Source organism: Colossoma macropomum, unplaced genomic scaffold, assembly GCF_904425465.1.
Source record: "Colossoma macropomum unplaced genomic scaffold, Colossoma_macropomum, whole genome shotgun sequence".
Taxonomy (NCBI): domain Eukaryota; kingdom Metazoa; phylum Chordata; class Actinopteri; order Characiformes; family Serrasalmidae; genus Colossoma; species Colossoma macropomum.
In genome coordinates this window covers 18,120,784-18,138,642 of record NW_023494806.1, presented here as the reverse complement: position 1 = coordinate 18,138,642, position 17,859 = coordinate 18,120,784, and the positions used below count along the sequence as shown (strand labels likewise).

At 38.8% G+C, this 17,859-nt stretch overlaps 1 protein-coding gene across 2 annotated transcripts; it reads right to left on the bottom strand.

The window, feature by feature from the left end:
- Window positions 1–2,587: 2,587 nt before the first annotated feature.
- On the bottom strand, window positions 2,588–17,269 carry LOC118826904 (gastrula zinc finger protein XlCGF49.1-like). Of its 2 annotated transcripts, XR_005008817.1 has the most exons (3): window positions 17,159–17,269; window positions 4,800–4,914; window positions 2,588–3,281 (listed from the first exon to the last, which is right to left on the bottom strand). XR_005008817.1 is itself a non-coding variant. In XM_036597965.1 (2 exons), exon 2 carries the CDS (start codon window positions 4,776–4,778, stop codon window positions 3,960–3,962), a length of 819 nt encoding a protein of 272 aa, XP_036453858.1. In that variant the 5' UTR covers window positions 4,779–4,914; window positions 17,159–17,269; the 3' UTR covers window positions 2,588–3,959. The 2 variants fall into 2 exon arrangements, 1 of the variants encoding a protein (XP_036453858.1); XM_036597965.1 differs by having other exon boundaries at window positions 2,588–4,914.
- Window positions 17,270–17,859: the final 590 nt, after the last annotated feature.

The following is a 17,859-nucleotide window of genomic DNA, read 5'->3' as shown; positions in this document are numbered from 1 at the left end:
AGTTGCTAAAAGGGGCTGAGGTAAGGGATCTGTATTAACAATACCCTACAGTGGAACCAAGAGGCCATGCCCAAACTCCAAAAAAAGAGCTCCAGACCTCCTGCATGTAAGTGTACTTTTGGCACTATGCATTTTGGTAGTTAGCATTTACCTAGTGTCCCCAAAACCAGACCGACATTTGACATTGTGCACAATGATCTTAGGCTTGTGTGCACCTCAGCCATAGAAACCCATTTAATGAAGCTCCCAATACACATATCTAGTGTTGATGTTGCTTCTTGCTTCAAGAGGCAGTTTGGAACTCTGTAAGTTTGTGTGGTCTGCTGTTTTGTGGCGCTGTTGCAGCTCCTAGGCACTTCCATGTCACAGTAACAGCGCTTACAGTTGACCAGGGCAGATCTAACAGGGCAAAAATTGCTCAAACGTTCTTGTGGCAAAGGTGGCATCCTATGACAGTGCTGCATTCAAGGAGTAACTCAACCCTTAACTCATCTTTGAAAAATATTTAGAAATGGGAGGGGCACTGCAACGATGTTCAGGTCTGGAGCTGGTGCTGGGATGGCCCCCTGAAACTTCAAATAGGTCCATGTAACCTTGCAAAATTTCAAAGTTGTGCTCCATTTTTTATATTTATGAATTGTTAAAATTTGGCCTGTTTTAGGATCTAAATGTATGTTAAACTGCTTACAGAATGAATGATCTGAAATATTACACACGCACACACACACACACACACATTTTCTAAACCGCATATCCTTCTGGGTCTCAGGGGTGCTGGAGCCTATCTCAGCAGTCATTGGACAGAAGGCAGGATACAGCCAGGACAGGTTGCCAGTTCAGCGCAGGGCGAGCTAAAATATAAACTGAGTATAAATACAACAATAAAAATATAGTATTTTTCTCAATGTAAATACATGATGTGATTGGACAAGGCCTAGGTGAGTTAGATGACTCCTAGGTTAAATAGAAATAGTAGGACAAACTCATGTGGCATTCAGTCACTAGAAATTACACATAATTACACTCTGTGTCATATGGTAAAATAGTGCTTTAAATCCTGCTCCTGGAGTCTCTCTGCCCTGAACAGTTTTAACAAGTCCCTGTTTCAATATGTCTGTTCCACCTAATCAACTGATTATTAAGCACTTCATGAGCTGGATCAGGTATGTTGAAGCAGCAAAAAGTTGAAACTGTACAGAGCAGGGTTCTCCAGAAGCAGGATTAACAAAGAGTGCAGTAAAACATTCTAGCATGTAGCACTGAGATTTACCTCATTTGTCTTTCTGAAAAAAAGGCTGGGCCATAGCGACCAGGTGTGGTCTTGAAAATTAGGCATATTGCTAGCAAGAGACAGGGACAGCTTTCAGGGGTGGGGGATCTTAACCAAGCTCCCCAACATACCATTCGAGGGCAGCAGGGTAACATGAACATCAGACACTATGAATGCAAAGGCAGTAACAACAACCAATTTAATATCTTGAGATATAGTCTTACGACTACATGGTGCAAGAGGGAAATAATAATGTTAAAACTACTCATATATCTATACCATAAATAAACATCAAATTATGTTATCCTCTGAAACCCATGGCACGCTATTCAACTACCACTGACTACTGCTAAAACAGGAAGATTGATAAAAGTAAGGTTGGGTTGCACCAACAAGGACAATGTGATTGTGATTATGACAGGTGGAGACTCTTGCTGATACAGGCTGGCATACAGAGCAGTTGAGACTCTTGCTGGTGCAACCTGGCATAAGGAAAGATGGAGGCTCTTGCTGGTGAAAGCTCACATAATGGCAGGAGGAGGCTCTTGCTGGTGCACACAGACTTGAGGACGGGTGGAGACTCTTGCTAGTGCAGGCTGACAATAGGGACAGGTGGAGGTTCTGGTTGGAAAACAGGAGGAGGCACTCTATACAATTTAAGGGAAGACAGTCAGATGATTAAGATTAAAACAAATGTTTATCTCATCTCAATGAACAGCCTACTGCTGCACAGTGGCAAGAAAGGACAATTAGATATTAAATATCTATTAAATCTATTTCTTACCTTCTTTGTACTTTTGTTGTTCCTGAAGTGTGACTGAAGATTTGCTGGTGCCTCACTTTTGTTGGGTCAAATATAATAAGTACTTCAGGAACAAGCACCTGGTTTAAGATCTCTTTTTGCCACATGGTCAAAGAGCAGATTCATGAAGTTCTCAACATACCTTACTGTATAACTGCATAACTCATTTGAACCACAACACTTATTTTTACAACTGTGCAAATGTTCATATCACTCTGTATTTTCCTGTAAATAATAGTGTACTTCTTCAGACTCTTGACATAGGTACTTATTCACATATTCTATATTCACATGTTCACCTCCTTAGGTCCTTTCATGTTAGCTCTTTTATATCTAATTTCTTATTATTTATTCTATTTTTATTCGTCTGCTCTATTTGGTATCTTACCTGTGTGCACTCACCAAGACAAATTCCTTTTATGTGTAAAATACTTAGCCAAGTAAAACCAAGAGGGTGAGCGAGAGGGAGAGTGAGAAATATAAAGAAACATTGAGTGTTGGTAACGCAGACTTGGTCAAAGTAGTTATACCTTTATGCAAATTATATGTTTTATAGACAATCTACATATAGAATTGCATGCACATGTTAAATCAACATTACAAATCAAAACTCTTATAATGCAGACTTGGATTGTTTCAGGAACATAACAGAACACAGTGCTATTGGTTAGATTTAGTCAACAAAGATAGCGTCCATTGTGTGCATCATAATGATGTTAGAAAGAGTTGCCCTCAGTGAGGCTCAAGGCCTTGGAACATCCCTATTGGTCATCTTTCACCCAGTTCTACAATGATGAAAATACCCTGTTCCAACTCCGGTACCACAGGCCGCCGACATGTCTGGTAGGAGACTGAATAAACAAGTCATTCTCATGTCACAGCACACTTCTCAAGGAACAGTCACTCTCCAAGCATCACAAAGAACAAAAGTCCTTAATGTTTCTGTAAATAGTAACGGAAAATTCATGGATGAGTTGTAGTCTGGCCTGTATGCAACTTTATGCCACGTAGAACAGGCATGCATACACCAGGAGGAGAGGTCATCAGTATATCTCTCAGCTTGTCTTGTAGTCCTTCATACCACTGTGTTTCTTTTACAAAGCTGTTCAGTTTTGCCCAACACAGAAAAACTTCACTGTTGCAGTCTTCAGAATCATATCTCCTTTGCAGCAGTCCTCAACAAGAACACTCCGAGCATACAGAAAACATCTAAAGGTTAAAAAGGAAGATAAAGTGGCACTTTCATTGCAACAAACATTATCCTGTTAATGCGTAGGACTCAAAGAGGCAAAAGAGGGATTCTGTGTTTGTCAGAACATCACTGCAACAGAAACATGATACTAGGTTAGATATACTAAATTGGTTTTCAACATATGGTACAAACTAAACTAATTTTGGGGGAATCTGTAGTACCACACCTGTATGAAGTGATAGACCTGTATGGGTGTATGAGCTGTCAGCTTGACTTGGTGTTCACCACAGTAAAAAGAGAAAAACTGCTTTTATTTCCAAAAGAGAGAACTATGTTCTTTTAAATTTCTAGCAGAGCTGTACACTCACAGAGTAAATAGCAGGGAAGGTCAACAATGGCCATATAACACTCACTGATGGTGAACACTGAATCACAGTCAAAACATAAACACATCATCAACTAACAAACAACATTAATAACAACGACAACAAAATATCCTTTTTTCAACAAGAGGCAGGGCATGTGTGGGTGTTACATTCCATACCACGCCCCTTGAGCTTCCTTTGAAAGACAGAACCCATGGAGGACGCTATAATATTTTATTTTATGCTTATGTTTTAGAAATAGGGTAAAACGTGGTTCTCCCCTAAAAACAATTTGAAATCTGGGCAGGAAGCACCATTTCCTGGAGACTTTTACTCCTGGAATGTGTTAAGGTTAGACTCATTACTGCCCAGTTCCACCATGCTCTTAGTGCACTTGTGTTTTGTCATAGTTTTTGAATGCCTGAAACTCTTCCCACACTCTGAGCAGTAATAAGGCTTCTCTCCTGTGTGGATGCGCTGGTGTTCTTGAAAACTACTTTGTCGATTAAAACTCTTCCCACAATCTGAGCAGTAATACGGCTTCTCTCCTGTGTGGATGCGCTGGTGTTCCTGGAGATGACCCTGTTGATTAAAACTCTTCCCACACACTGAACAGTGATACGGCTTCTCTCCTGTGTGAATGCGCTGGTGTTGTTGGAGAGAACTCTGATGACTAAAACTCTTCCCACACTCTGAGCAGTGATACGGCTTCTCTCCTGTGTGAATGCGCTGGTGTTCTTGAAGATGACTCTGACGATTAAAACTCTTTCCACACTCGAAGCACTGATATGGCTTCTCCCCTGCGTGAATGCGCTGGTGTTCTTGGAGATGACTCTGACGATTAAAACTCTTCCCACACTCTAAGCAGTGATACGGCTTCTCTCCTGTGTGAATGCGGTGGTGTTGTTGGAGATGACTCTGTACAGTAAAACTCTTCCCACACACTGAGCAGTGATAAGGCCTCTCTCCGGTGTGAAAGCGCTGGTGTATTTTGAGATGAGACTGTTGAATAAAACTCTTACCACACTCTAAGCAGCAGTGACTTTTCTCTTTGCTGCGTTTCTGTGTTTGCCTATGAGATGTGTTCATGTGGAGGGAACCAGATGACGTTTGCTGAGTACCGAAACATCCTCTGGATGCCATATTCATATATATATAAATATATATCACCTGTTTTGGCAGCTTAACATTCCTCTTAGTGGAATGTCCTGATGTGTTTATGGAAGCACATTTAAGCTGGGTAGGAAAGTGCAGGAGAAGACTTGAAACAGGACATCGTTCATTTCTGGAGAAAGAAAAAAGAAAATCAGAACTCAGTGTGCAATGCAACAAAAGAAGTCTGATTCAAATCATGAACGCTTCTCTTATGTCAACTGGCAGAAAGTGTAAAGAAAGAATAAACTTCCATTTCATGTGGAAAAGCCAATCACCCCATTACTCAAAACTCTTCAAACAGACATTCAAACAGACATAGAGACCACTGAAGTTGTGTTATTCTTTAGTTGGAGTCATGCCGACGTTTGAAATCTCAGTGCTAAGCTGGATTTCTCCATGGCTAAAACGACTAGAACTACTGCAAACCACCACCATTACGCCCTGTGCTTAACAAAATGATTCTAAACTCGATACATTTTATCCTATGTAAATTTTTTCCCTGAATGATAATGGATTCTCTGCTTTAGGTCATTATGAGGCCAAAACATAAATTTTGCTACATGTTTTTTTCTGGAAGGTCTCAGAGCTTATTTGACTGATCAGGCCGTAATTCAAGTCATGTATAGACAATTTCAGAACATAATTAATCTTCAAATCTCTTAAGGTGCTTACACTTCACACCCAAAGACTCACCTAAACAGCTGACTGAGCATATTAAAATAAAAATAAAAGACTTTTACAGAGCAAGACAAGAATACAAAATATATCCTAACACTTTCTGCTTATAAACCAAGTGTGTCAAATCTTATCCGCAAAGGGCCGGTGTAGCTGCAGGTTTTCACTCCAAACAAGTTTGAGCACACCTGACTCTACTTCTTTAATCAGCTGGTCTTAGTCTTCAAATGTTTCATCAGGTGACCTCCTGCTTTGTTGGAGTAAAAACCTGCAGCCACCCAGGCCCTTCGCGAATAAGATTGGACATCTCTGTTACAAACTTTTACTGACTGAAACAGCATTACAAAATGAATGTTAAGGACAACTACTGAAGTCAAGGCAAGATCTGGAAGAAATAGCTCTAAAAAAGCTTGGTGACTGGTCAGGTATGCAAAGTAAAAGATTTACATGGAAAGATTATCAAAAGATAACCTTAACTGTGATCTCATCACAAATATCTATGTCTTAAGTTTGCAAACCACTCTTAGATAAACTAAAAGCATTTTGGAATCAAGTGCTGTGGTTTAATAATAATAATAATAATAAAAAAACTTTGGCTACAATCACCATTGCCTGAGAGGGTGCCCAAACATTTGAACATACCACATTTTTTTTCCTCCAATGTATTACATTTAGCAAATAAATGGAAAAATTCTTTTTCACAGGGAACTAACATTCATAGGGGACTATTTTGCTTTAGAACACCCTGCATGTTCCTCTCCACCATGAATATTTAAAAAAATGCTTTAAGCCAAAATCTAATTGCAAAACTATTGTAAAACAATGTCTCAGACATCAGGCTGCATATACTTAACCATTCCATATAATACATTTCTAACATATAGGTAATACTTTGGCGTTGATTTATGGATGGCCAACCAACCCATTTAAAAATTGTTTAGCAATATTTCTTAGTCTGTTTCAGAAAAAGCAACATGCTTTCACCCAACTTTGCTGCTAATATTACACGAATGCAACTCGGGTCATGGGAAAAGACAGGAAAAGGAGACAGCAAGAGATTGAGCAGAAAACATGCATTAACATGTGTTTTGTGGTCAAAGTGTATTTGGATAAACTTTGGCTAGATTCCATTCACACTTTTCACTAAAATGCGCCCCCACTGTGTCCAAATGAGATCTGACTATACTTTTTACACGTAAAAAGCATATCAGCACATGCTGATTAGGCAAATGCATTTCTGCTTATGTAACTGTATACAAATAATGAAAACGCATTCCATTACACTTGTGTAAAATGCAGTCAAGATACGTCTTTGACCACTTCTGAATGAGGTTTGAGTAATCTGATTATAATCAAATCACAATGCGTCCTGGGGGTGTTTACACTAGGGCTGCAACAAACGACTAATTTGATAGTCGAATAATCAATCAATTACTGAAATGAATAATTGAGTATTCGGATTATGAACCACTACATTACCAAATAACTTTTATGTAGCTATCAGCTTTTAAATTTAGCTTGAGGTTGTTTTATGCATTTGCTAACTAACAGTGAAGACAATAAAGATGAATACCATTCAGGAATTCACTGTTTTAATTAACTTTCTTGCTAATACAAAAGATAAAAAAAAAAAACAACTCCAATATATTTTTCCTGTCAAAATTTATAACCAAGGATGCGCAAAGTAGCAGCAATAAAATATGACAAAACTAAATCCGTTTTCCTTTAATCAAGTAAATAAAAAAATCAATCTAAATTTAAATGTTAAATACACAGAGTGATCTGTGCATTCTGCTGTCTGTCTACACTCTGCTGCAACTAAATTTTACAATTAAAGGTCTTTACTGAAACGGAGGGAAAGTCAGCATCTCTCCGTGCTCCTGTGAGAGTCTCGCTCTCCTCTTAGAGCGGATATTCCCCACTGGCGCGCTCTGATGGAGCGGCTGGGAAAGTGGCGAATGTTTGTGGCAAACTTTTTCTCTATGAACAGCTACATTTGAACGATTTTGTGTAAACGCTTCATTTCAACGGTAACCCTTTGTCCAGCTACCCTGTGTGTTCACGGAGAACTACGTCCTTAAACTGTTAGCGAGTGGTGGCAAACGTTCGCGGACAATCTGCCGTGTCCACCGCATTTGAACGCACCGGTGGCCTCGGCGTTAAGACAACGATGCAGCGTTTAAAAGTGTAACCGTTATTTGGAAAGTGAACAGGGTCGCTGTGAATAACAGTTACTTATTTCTCTGTTCCAACTGCGTTAACGATTACAGAGAACGTGCATTTCGAAATAAAAAAATGATGCAGCTCAGCTCACAACATGAAGTAGGACGGAATTTAACATTAACATGAGCTCGCTAGCACAACTGTCGCCGCGTCCCAAACCACACACTACACTAATTAGTGCACTTCTAATGGTATATGCGCTATTTTTACACAGTATTTAGTGAGCTAGTGTGCGGATACAGTGCCGAATGAGGGCCCAAAATTCATGAGCATCCATAAGCATCCAATAGTGTGCGGTTTGGGACGCGCCGTCTTACTGAGATGAATCTACTTCACCCAGTGAGCCGACGAGTTTTCTCTTCAGGTGCTCTAGCATGAAGGATGTGCTCCCGTGCCAGCTAAGGTCGGCTTTACAAATAGCACAACTGACAACCTTTTTTTCCTGAGTTTAGCTCTCACACTTTTGAGGATTGTGTTATTGAGGCTGCCATCGCGTTGTTGTTAAGTCTCCAGTGAGCGGTAATGTCAAAACGTTCCTAGTGAGTGCGAGAAAGACGCGTAATGACGTCACCAACTAATCGACCACTAAATTAGTTGCCAACTAATTTGGTCGTCGATTTTAGTCGACTAAGTCGAATAATCGTTGCACCCCTAGTTTACACCTGGCTTCTCATGCGATGACGTGAAAGATGTTTCATTTTCTGTGCAATTCATGGTCATTGAACTTGTTCAATCTCGGTGAAATACAGTCAAGAATGAGCCAGACTCCAGTGAGTAATTGGAATGGCGGAGAAGATGATTAGATGTAGTCAACGCTGCAGGACACCTACAACAGCAGGGTGGTGGAGCATGCTGGCAAAATAACAGCTCATCCTGAACATCACCTCTTCCAGCCACTCCCCTCTGGTTGAAAATTCAGGGCCATTGAAATCAGTGCAAACAGACATACCAACAACTTTGAACTGAACCTAATAAGCCTCCCTTAGTGTATTACAATATAACTCCTGTTAAAAATGCTTATTTGCACAACTGGACAAATGTTAAATTTGTAATGTTCATATCATTTTGTAATTTCTGTATATAATAATTATAATTATTATATGTCTGCTCAGACCTGCATATGTATAGATATTCATATCTGCATTTGTACAGATATTCACACATTCACATTAGCTCTTTATTATTCTTTCTTATTCTTTACTCTACTACCCCAATTCCAAAAAAGTTGGGACGCTGCGTATAATGTAAATAAATGTAAATAAAAACAGAATGCAATGATATGCAAATCTCATAGACCCATATTTTATTCACTATAAAACATAAAACACATATCAGAGTTGAAAGTGAGACTTTTAGGCATTTCATGAAAATACTTATTTAGAATTTGATGGCAGCAATGCATCTCAAAAATGTTGGGACAGGGTCAACAAAAGGCTGGAAAAGCAAGTGGTACTAATTACAGCAGGAGGAGCAATTTGCAACTGACTCACATGACTGGGTATAAAAAGAGCATTTTAGAGAGGCAGAGTCTCTCAGAAGCAAAGATGGGCAGAGGTTCATCAATCTGTGAAAAACTGCATCTAAAATTGTGGAACATCTACAGTATATAATAACATCAAAAGATTCAGAGAATCTGGAGAAATCCCTGTATGCAAGGAACAAGGTTGACTGTCAATATTGGATGCTCATGATTTTTGGGCCCTCATTCAGCACTGCATTAAAAACAGGCATGATTCTGTACTGAACATCACTGTATGGGCTCAGGAACACTTTCAGAAATCATTGTCTGTGAACACAGTTCGCCGTGCAATCCACAAATGCAAGTTAAATCTGTATCATGCAAAGAAGAAGCCATATGTCAACATGATCCAGATATAAAGCTGTCTTCTCTGGGCCAAAGCTTATTTAAAATGGACCACGGCAAAATGGAAAATTGTTCTGTGGTCAGATGAATCAAAATTTGAAATTCTTTTTGGAAACCACAGACGCCTTGTCCTGCGGACTCAAGAGGAGAGGAACTATCCAGCTGGTTATCAGCGCACAGTTCAAAAGCCTGCATCTCTGATGGTATGGGGTTGCATTAGTGCCATGGGCAGCTTACACATCTGGAAAAGCACTATCAATGCTGAACATATGCTCCCATTCAGACAACATCTCTTGAAGGGAAGGCCTTGAATATTTCAGCAAGACAACGCTAAACCACATACTGCTTCCATCACAACAGCAAGCCTTCACAGAAGAAGAGTCTGGGTGCTGAACTGGCCTGCCTGCAGTCCAGATCTTTCACCAGTAGAAAACATTTGGCGCACCATGAAACGAAAAATCTGGCAAAGAAGACCCAGGACTGTTGAGCAGCTAGAATCCTACATCAGACAAGAATGGGACAACATTCCTCTTCCAAAACTCTAGCCATTGGTCTCCTCACTTCCCAGATGTTTACAGACTGTTGTTAAAAGAAGAGGGGATGCTACACAATGATAGACATGGCCCTGATGCATCGTTTTTGAGATGTGTTGCTGCCATCAAGTTCTAAATGAGTTAATATTTTTAAATCCCTCACTTTCAACATCTAATATGTGGTCTATGTTCTATTGTGCTGCTGCTGCTGCATAAACTCAAGGCATCTAATTAACCATTGCTCCACCTGTTTTTCCCTGTTTGTGTATTGTAATATTTCATACTAAAGCTCTTTGCTATCCGTTGTCAACCAGAGGAGGATGGGTTCCCCTTTTGAGTCTTGGTTCCTCTCAAGGTTTCTTCCTCTTGCTCTTAGGGAGTTTTTCCTTGCCACTGTTGCCATAGGCTTGCTCATGGGGGCTTGGACCCGGATTTCTCTGTAAAGCTGCTTTGTGACAACACCTGTTGTAAAAAGCGCTATATAAATAAACTTTGACTTTGACTATTGGGAATAAAATTTCGGTCTATAATATCTGCAAATCATTGCATTCTGTTTTTATTTACATTTATTTACATTTGGACTTTTTTGGAACTGGGGTTGTACTTAGTGTATTACTATTTTATTTGTGTCTTAGTTAAATATTTAATAATGGGCTGTGTGCTTGTCTTTTCTGTTCAGTATGTTATATGTCATACATGTGTGCACTCACCAAGACAAATTCCGTGTATGTGTAACATACTTGGCGAAATAAACTCTGATTTTAAATACAGAACTAACCACACTATGTTCCTCCTGTCAGTCACGAAAACCTTAAATTTTAGTGTTTTTCCCTTGTGCGAGTCCTTTAATAAGACCTTCTGACAGGCTGTAGTGCGACCGAAGCCAAAATCCGTAGAACAGATCGAAATAATTGTCTAGTGTGTGCAGTGTTTAATCATATTTTTATACAGCTAACACCAAATATTGCTGGGAAACAGACTGAAAGGGGATCCTTTGTCAGCTTGTCTACACACAATTTCCCTATCAATGAGCCATCATTTCCTTTAAAATGTGCTGAATTGCCATGGAAACCATGGAATGTCCAATGTTCAGATAAACAGTGCCATACTTGTAAATAAGGGACTTGGTGTGATTAATATATGTCTGTAGCAATCCCACATTACTGTTCTACAGCCGAGAGTTCCATTGCTTCTGTTTCTGTCAATAAATGCATTTACAGAAGTTATTTTTGTCTTCTGTCTTTACTGTTCTGGTTGACTGCTTATTGGTAAAACATTTAACATACTCTGTAGATTTCGTTAAAGTGCTTAATTTCAGGCAGTTTGCTTGTGACAGGATGTGTCAAGCTATCATAAGTAAGCTTATCCAGCTGGATAAATGCACTTCAATACAACAGATAATCTCATTTAAAATACTAGTTTGTCGTTTAGTGGCACTTTTGGTCTGTAATCAGTTTGTCCATTTGGTTCCGTCATCAGGGACTACAGAGATGACCATAATAGAAGCTGATGGGAATAAGGAAGAAGAGCTGAGGAAGGGGGCTGAAGAAGATGAGCTAAAGATGACGAGGATGAAGCTCTTTTATAGGAAAGGAAATTACAGGCAGAATGGCTGGAGGCAGCTCAGTTTTTCAGCATGTGTGGGGAAAACACACAATGGGAGCAAAGACTACAGACTGACATTGTCCCAGAAGGATGAAAGTAGTGTAATTAACAAGACCATATAAAAGTTGAAATTAAACATTTTTCAAAAAAGAAATAAAAAAGCTTATTTTTACCTGCTTGGTTTTGTCTTGTATTGCTACACATTAATGTTGACAGCTAAATTTCACACTAGGTTGACATAAATCAGCCAAAAAAAACCCAAAAACAAACAAAAAAAAACCAAACATTTTTCTTGTTTTTTTGTGTTTGAAATAAAGCAGGTTCCTTAAGGTGGACGAGGACAGTAAGTGATCTAAAATGATTCACAAACTCACGTTTATATGTATTACTGGTGCAAGTGATTTATAAAACAGCTTATATAATTCACTAAACAGCCTGTTCTTCATACACAATCAATTCCCACAACAGTGTCAATGCAAGGAAAACAGTTGATGTTAAATGCCCTCAACAAGACAGGTGCTTTAGCCAGCTGCCTCCAGAATTTAACGTACTACTTACTTTTGCTGTATGGACCAATGTACCAAAACACCAACGTATCATACTAAATCAAATTTTAAATTTTGTGTAGAAGAACTACAAAAGGTACAAACATGAAATCTATGAATGTGTAAAATAATCATGTTTAAATGATAATGGTCAGCCCAAAGTCACAGTCAGGAGATTACGTAATAATGGCAAGAGATGAAGCCTGGATGAGAATTCTCCAACCATAAAGGGACATTCTTATACATTTCTAAATCCAACATTTACTACCTTAACATGAATTAAGCTAGCCTAATGTACAGATATGAGACTGATTCTGTTTTTAAAATAGCCATTTTGCATGTTTGCCAGCCCATCGCCCGCCCTCTTGCTGCTGCTGCCTCAACAGCAGTAACTTGACTACTTTGAATAAATGCTGTTCTATTCATTTATTTATTTTACCTTTAACAACAAGATTCTTAGCCAATGATGATTATATATCACTGAGGTACTGTTTACTGTTTAGACCACAAAGGTCTGCAGGAAGAATTACTTCATCCTGAATAAGACTACTTGCCCCATCATGCTCTATTCATACACATGCTGTCTAGAGAGAGAGTGAAAGACCAAAGACCAGTTTCAGTTTAATCTAGACCAGAGTTTTCCAGTTCCAGTCCTGGAGAGTCAACACTATGGCCTTTTTTATACTTTCTCTTATCTTACACTGATAATTCAACTCATAAACTGTTAAATGCTGGATTGTAAGTGTTCGAGTAGGGAAAGCATAAAATTATGCAGAGCATGTGGTCTACATGACTGGGATTAAGAACACCTGAACTAGACCATTAAGCTCTTGAACAGCTCTCACACAATAGACCCCCCTCTAAACAGACCTCAAACACCCACCATAGACACTCCTACCAGCTCTTAATCTACCAGCCATTGATGAGCAACCTACTGTGGCCGACAAGACACAATGGACAGTACAATTAAAACACATTACAAACTCAAACACACTGCAAATTCATAAACACTTTCATCAACATGACTACACTTGAACTACATTAATAAACACAGTATAGTTTATGGTTAACTGGCTATTTTGCTATTCAACATGTCATATCTGTACTACAGTATTTTTAGTCCTGGTATTGAAATCTTACAGTTACAAGCTTATTCCCATCACAATACAGTGTTGTTATCTGCTCGGGTTTCCCAGTTTATTTAGGCCTGTTTTAATTCTCTTTTGACTTAACCGTACCTACTTCGACTTACCACTTGGATGTGCTTCACACCTATATTGCACACGTGGCCAACTTACTACAGAAGGGGAGGAGGCGACAGTGAGGAGCAGATTTTTCAAATGGCACGCACTCGCCTTCAGCCTCAGTGAGCTAATCGGCTAACTTCGAAATGCAAAATGTTTTTAAGAAGTTTGAGCATAATGTACTTAATGCATGCAAGGAATTGCTTTGTATGGCTACAAACTTGGAGTAGAACCATGGTTTATTGTCTTTATTTTTGTTCTTGTTAACTGTGTAGCCTCTAGCATGCTAACAAGCCAGCTAGCTGTGTACAGTGATGAAGCTGTATCAGCAGTCATGTATAAGAGATGGGGCAGTTTGTAATTTAAAACCCAGAAAATCAGGTTATGTTTTGGAAATGATAAGTATTTTGAAGTAGCTTATTGCGCTATGGTTTACAAACAGCTTTATTTGCCTTTAAGATGGCACTGGGGATTCCCTCGAGGGTAAATTATGAGGCCAAGTGGATGAGGGCGTGTCAAACCAGATATTGAAACAAGGGGTTACTTTTACTGGTGAATGTTTCTGCTGTAATTCTGAATGGCTCTGTCTTTTATGAGTGTCCTAAAGAAACATTTCCACAGTGCTGTGACTGACTCTGCAGTGTTTCTAAAGCTAAATGTGTTTTCTGTGTTTGCAGCTTGTTTGTGAAATGCAGCACATACGTTGTCAATTTGATGAGTGTTTTCTGCTTTCGCAGCTGGGTTTTTATCTGCCGCTCATTGGGTTGAAGGGATGTTGACTGTCTCCCTAACCAAATTTGAATCTTTTTAATATAGTACATTTTTTAAGAACATATTTCTTACACCTAGGAATAACAGTTTTTGGGCTTTTGTGTCTCTATGAGGCCTATGACAGGTTCCTTGTGAACAATGCAGTGACACAACATAAGGATGCCCATCTCCAATCTATCCTATCAAACACACTAGCGGCCTGAACTGTAAACTAAAATTTGTCTGCAATACCCTTCTTTTTCAAGTTCAGCTTACTCTTGAATTAGTTAGGTTAACTTGAATCAAATGTTCTTTGTGTAATATATCAGCATAAATTAAAACAACTCCATTGTATAAAATGGACTGTTTTCGTATGGTAACAAATAAATGGCTTAGATAAGACTAAAGTCACACATTTTTGAGGACTTAACAGCTTAATGCATATTTACCATTCTGTTAGCATTCATTCAGGCTGAACTGGTAAATCTGAACACAAAACACCATCACGGTGAGAATAACACAAAAAAAAAACATCTAAAATGCAGCCAAACTTCATATTTAATATAAGAGTATACTCTGACACAAAAATAACAATTTGTAAAGAGAATGCTATTTAGAAATGTGAAAAATATAAGTTAACTGTCAGAAGCCAACGAAAATACTAAGAATGCTAGGATATGCTTATCCAAATTAACTGATTTTAACTAGATTTCCATCCATCGTTTAACTGGAAAAAAGGTGGCTGTTCGGGAACCGTCAAGGCCTTTGGCTTGACAGAGTGAATCTGGCTGACGTCATTAAGATAAACATGAGGGACTCTGTCTTTGTTGACTGAATCTCACCAATAACACTATGTTCAGTTTTGTTTCTGAGCCCTTCCAAGTCGGCATTATAATAGTTTAGGTTTGTACATGTAGAGTCTGTCTAATTTACATATAATTTGCATACAGCTATAACTGCTTTGACCAAGTCTGTGTTAGGTGGGGAAGACACCTGCAGGTGCCCTCACCCTCAACACTGTCTTTCTCTCTCTCAGTTTTAGTCTGATGATTTTCTTTAAACTTTTGTCTTAGTTAAGCCTTTGCGTGTGAGGTTAGGTGTGTTTGTGCGAATATGCTGACCTGCTGAAATTACTTTTCTCTATTTTAGGCATTCTTTTAATGTTTCCTTTTTCATGTTTTTTATGCTTCCTGGAGGCCTGAAAAACATGTTGCTTATTCATTTTTGTAACTTATTTTACTCTAAAATTCAATGGGTGGTCTTCTCTTTTTAGTTTTGGGGTATATCACATCACAGAAATTATGAATAGATGTTTTCATACATTCCTAAATTTTTATCTTAGTTATGCTGTTGTAAATTACCCAAAAGGGTCTTCTGAGCCACCATAGCACCCCCACCCAGACAAGACAAGCTACTACTACGAAGTACTTCATCTTGTTTTAGAACATGCTACTATTTTTTCATCACATGTGCACATATATTATTCCCCATCTTGGATGACATCAGCAAATCAGTCAATATTTCTGCACTTACTAAAGCATGTTCAATATTTTTTATAAGATCTGTTTGATGTGTTCACAAACTGTCAATGGAGCAGACAGTAATGCACATAAAGGACTCATGTTCACAGTTTGTTTAAAAATGAAGATAACATTAGTGCACAAAAGAACAGAAACACATGAGATATGCCATGATTCACAAAGCTTGTTTCAAAAGTTGGCTGGAAAAAAAATAATTTTCATCCACGAGAAATAACAGCATTATAGCATTATTACCACAATAAATTAATTCACAGGTTTTCCAAGTAGCACATATAAAGTATAAATCATAAATAAATCAGAAACAAACTGCTCTACGTTTGCCAGACATATCTGGGAAAACATTATCAACCAAATTATTGGTGTCAGAATCTGGAAAATGACAGTTTTCTCACTTGTAAACTGCGCTCGAACAGATTTAGGCTACAGTGAGTAAAAACAGGATTCTAGGAGACACGATGTGACGTATAACTCGACCTTGAACCTTTTACACGAGTGAAAAACGGTAAACTTAAAAGTGAATGTAAAAAAAAAAAAAATACCTGACTCGCTTCTATTAGATCTGAACAATACATTATTAGTCCTGAACAATACATCACACCCCCTCCATGACCTACTGGTCAGACAGCAGAGCACCTTCAGCAACAGACTCATTCAGCTCCGCTGTAGCAAGGAACAGGAGGTCGTTCGTACCAACAGCGATCGCACTGTATAACATCTTATCACCGTGCAGGGACATTATTGTACACTGAGCCACTCATATTGCACTGCCGCTTTGTTTACTTTGTGTATCATATCTGATACTGCACTGCCACTTTGTTTATTTGTCCACTAATATTACACATTGCACTGTCACTTTGTTTATGCATCTGTACATTACTGTCATTGTTTAGTATATTTTATTCTATTATTTATGTCTACTTTCATTTTATATATCTGTAAACAGTGTACGGCAATACTTTGCTCCTGTTCATTTTGCTGTTATTTACTCTTTACTGTGCTTTGTACTGCTGCAGTAGAAGAATTTCCCTCTGGTATTATCTATCTATCCTTGTATCTATCTATCTAGATCTGTATGCCTTTTTACACATAAAAAGATGGGACCCGTATTGTCCATATCTCCACGCTTTCTTCTTTACGCTTTCTTTTTTACGGTGACGTTCTCTATGAACAACAAGCATCGTCTTGTTTACTAGTTAACCATCAGGTACATACAGCCTTCTGATGAGCACTTATGTAGCGTAACATCACTCAGCCACGTCTGAGTGAAGCTGCTTCTGTGTTGGCGAATCTATTTTAAACGCATCAAATCTTGTCAAAACTCAAATGTGTCTCCAGCTGTTTGTCTGAGAGTGAATGAAGAACAGTGAGTGTTAAAGTGTCGGACAGCTTCCTACCTTCAACAGTTCAGCTCTTGTTTCTGATCCTCTATATTCCTCAGTACATGAGCGCGGAGGCGTGGTCTACGGACTACAACGCAATCTTCTGCTTCTCCGCTTTAGTGCAGTTGGAGAAGTTATACTTACAGCGCCACCACCTGACTTGAAGCAGCTTAACGCTGGAACCATCACGGAAACAGGCGGAACAGTCTTGTATTCAGTCAAGCTCCACCTCCAGTGCTCTGATTGGGTAATAGCAAGTGTTCAACTTCGGGCTAAAAATTGGAGGCTTTGAATAGGACATGTTTTGTAACTACTAAACAGGTTTTAGAGAAAATAAATACTACTATAACAAAAAAATAATTTAATCTCACTACAAGAATTCCAACCTAAAATGCAAAAGATGTAATGGTTATAATATGATTAGAGAAGAAAACTCCTCAAGTGATAGAGGAGGGTACATTAAAGGTCCAGTAAGCAATTTTAATCTAATACACTTTTTGTCAAATTTAGCAAATATCCCTCACGGTCTGTTAGCTGTCTGTCTACGTGCACGCTGGAAGAAATCCAGTGTTGGTACACAGCTCTGGGAAATAAACAAACTGTCTCGGACTGAGCCACACAACACCATTGCAGCCAATCACAGCAAGAGGGGGTGTTCAAGCTCGTGCTCGTGCACAGGACAGGGGGATGAGGAGGGGCTAAGTACCGAAGTCCAC

Coding starts and splice junctions, on each gene's coding strand:
- LOC118826904 (XM_036597965.1), bottom strand. CDS start 4,778: ATGAATATGGCATCCAGAGGATGTTTCGGTACTCAGCAAACGTCATCT.